This window comes from Mus musculus, chromosome 19 (genome assembly GCF_000001635.26).
Source record: "Mus musculus strain C57BL/6J chromosome 19, GRCm38.p6 C57BL/6J".
Lineage (NCBI taxonomy): Eukaryota > Metazoa > Chordata > Mammalia > Rodentia > Muridae > Mus > Mus musculus.
Window position 1 is genome coordinate 13,767,878 of NC_000085.6, and position 2,085 is coordinate 13,769,962.

At 37.7% G+C, this 2,085-nt stretch overlaps 1 protein-coding gene across 1 annotated transcript; it reads left to right on the forward strand.

Annotated features, from left to right (window-relative positions):
- The first annotated feature begins 466 nt into the window (after positions 1 to 466).
- Olfr1495 (olfactory receptor 1495) lies at positions 467 to 1,426 on the forward strand. Its single transcript, NM_146344.1, has one exon. It carries the CDS (start codon positions 467 to 469, stop codon positions 1,424 to 1,426), a length of 960 nt encoding a protein of 319 aa, NP_666456.1.
- The last annotated feature ends 659 nt before the right edge of the window (positions 1,427 to 2,085 follow it).

Here is a 2,085-nt window from a genome sequence, read left to right on the forward strand (position 1 = left end):
ATTTTTATACTGGAATATTCATTGTCCATCTCAAAAATTACTTACTTGGATTTTTTAGAAATTTTCCGTGTATATGTTGTATTCTAATAGCAACGCTTAGCCAAAAAGTTGGCCAGAGTTTTCACTGACTTAATTTTCAAATATCTACAGTTATACCTATTTAATTAAATACAATAAAATACAAGCAAAGTATTAGCTCATGTCAATGGAATTTAAATGACCACATGATAGGTTGTATCAAAAGGAAAACTGATTGTCATAGCTTGCAATGAGAATTTCTAGGCCACTGCCCAATTAATGAAGGCGTCCAGAGAAAACCATGCGAGGCTTTTATTATGAATGTATTTTCACCATTGTACTTGAAAACAGAATACTAAATAGGCAATCCCTAATCAAAACTCAGAATTGGCCTCTCTACCCTTCATATAAGCCATCAATCATTGGCTTTTTTTTTTTTTCAGAAGACATGGTGGATAGAAACCCTTTCTTCAACAAATCTGGTCCACCAGAGTTCGTGTTCCGTGTCTTAACCAATGTTCCGGAATTTCAAGCAATCCTCTTCACCCTCTTCTTCCTTCTCTACTTGATGATCCTCTGTGGCAATACCACCATTATCTGGGTGGTGTGCAACCACAGCTCCCTGCACACTCCCATGTACTTCTTCCTGGGCAGTCTGTCATTTGTGGAAATCTGCTACATCACAGATGTGGTGCCCTTGATTCTTTCCAACATCTTTGGAGACCAAAAACCCATATCACTGGCTGGTTGTGGGACACAAATGTTCTTTTTCTCTGTCTTTGGCTGCACGGATTGTTTTCTCTTGACGGTCATGGCTTATGACAGATATGTGGCCATCTGTCACCCACTACACTACAACCTCATCATGACCCAGAAACTGTGTGTCCAGATGGTAATAGGCTCTTTGAGCTTGGCACTTCTTCTCTCCTTGGAGCTTACTGCCTTTACTTTCACATTGCCGTTCTGTAGACACCGCCTTGAAATCAACCACTTCCTCTGTGATGTGGCTCCTATTATGCGCCTGGCCTGTGCTGACATCCATGTGAACCAGGCAGTCCTCTATGTAGTTAGTATCCTAGTTCTGACAGTCCCATTCCTGCTCATTTTCATCTCTTATGTGTTCATTGCTTCTACCATTCTACGCATGCATTCTGCAGAGGGACGCCAGAGGGCATTCTCCACCTGTTCCTCCCATCTCACTGTGGTTTTGCTACAATATGGCTGTTGTAGCCTAGTGTACCTGAGACCCCGCTCCAGCACCTCAGAGGATGAGGATCGCCAAATTGCCCTGGTTTATATCTTTGGTACTCCATTACTAAACCCTCTGATTTACACCCTCAGGAATAAAGATATCAAAGATGCTTTGAGGAACTCTTTCTTCCATGTACCAGCTTCTGACACTAGTTGATATTTTGGGTGTGGAGTAGAGTATCTATGACAATCAGCTCTAAATGAAAAACAATTAAGAAAACTTATTTTCCTTTTAAGTTTGGCTCTTGGTTATTTTTTCTATGTCCACCATGTGTTCATCTGCCCTAATTTTTCAAAGTGCTGTGAATATAATTTAAGTTTAAATTTTCTATGTTCACCTATAGCAATTGCATCAGACACAAGTAATACATTTCTTGATGATACATCGATGTCTTTGTAAATACTGCCTGCTGAGGAGGTATTTTTCAGTAAGGAAAATTCATAAAGCTATATATTATTCTCTATATATTATTGTCTCTTAGACACCTTGGCATGCAGAAGCATAGTTTAGATAATTCATCAATTGTCTTCATTTTTCCATTTCAATAAATGCATTTCTTTCTTTCCACCATTTTTCATTTTCTTTCTTTTTATAATCTCAGAATAAGACATGAATTTCTGCAAGAGTAGCAAGTGCTATTAACCACTAAACCAACTCTCCAAAAATCAGAAGAAATTAGTTTTAAGTGTACATGCTAAGTAACTATATAAAAGTGAATTAGGACATTAAAATTTTTTATTTCTGTTGTTTCCTCCATTTTGTATATTTTTCCTGGTAATGGTTTTATTTACTTATCTATTTATCTTTAATGCAAT

Coding starts and splice junctions, on each gene's coding strand:
- Olfr1495 (NM_146344.1), top strand. CDS start 467: ATGGTGGATAGAAACCCTTTCTTCAACAAATCTGGTCCACCAGAGTTC.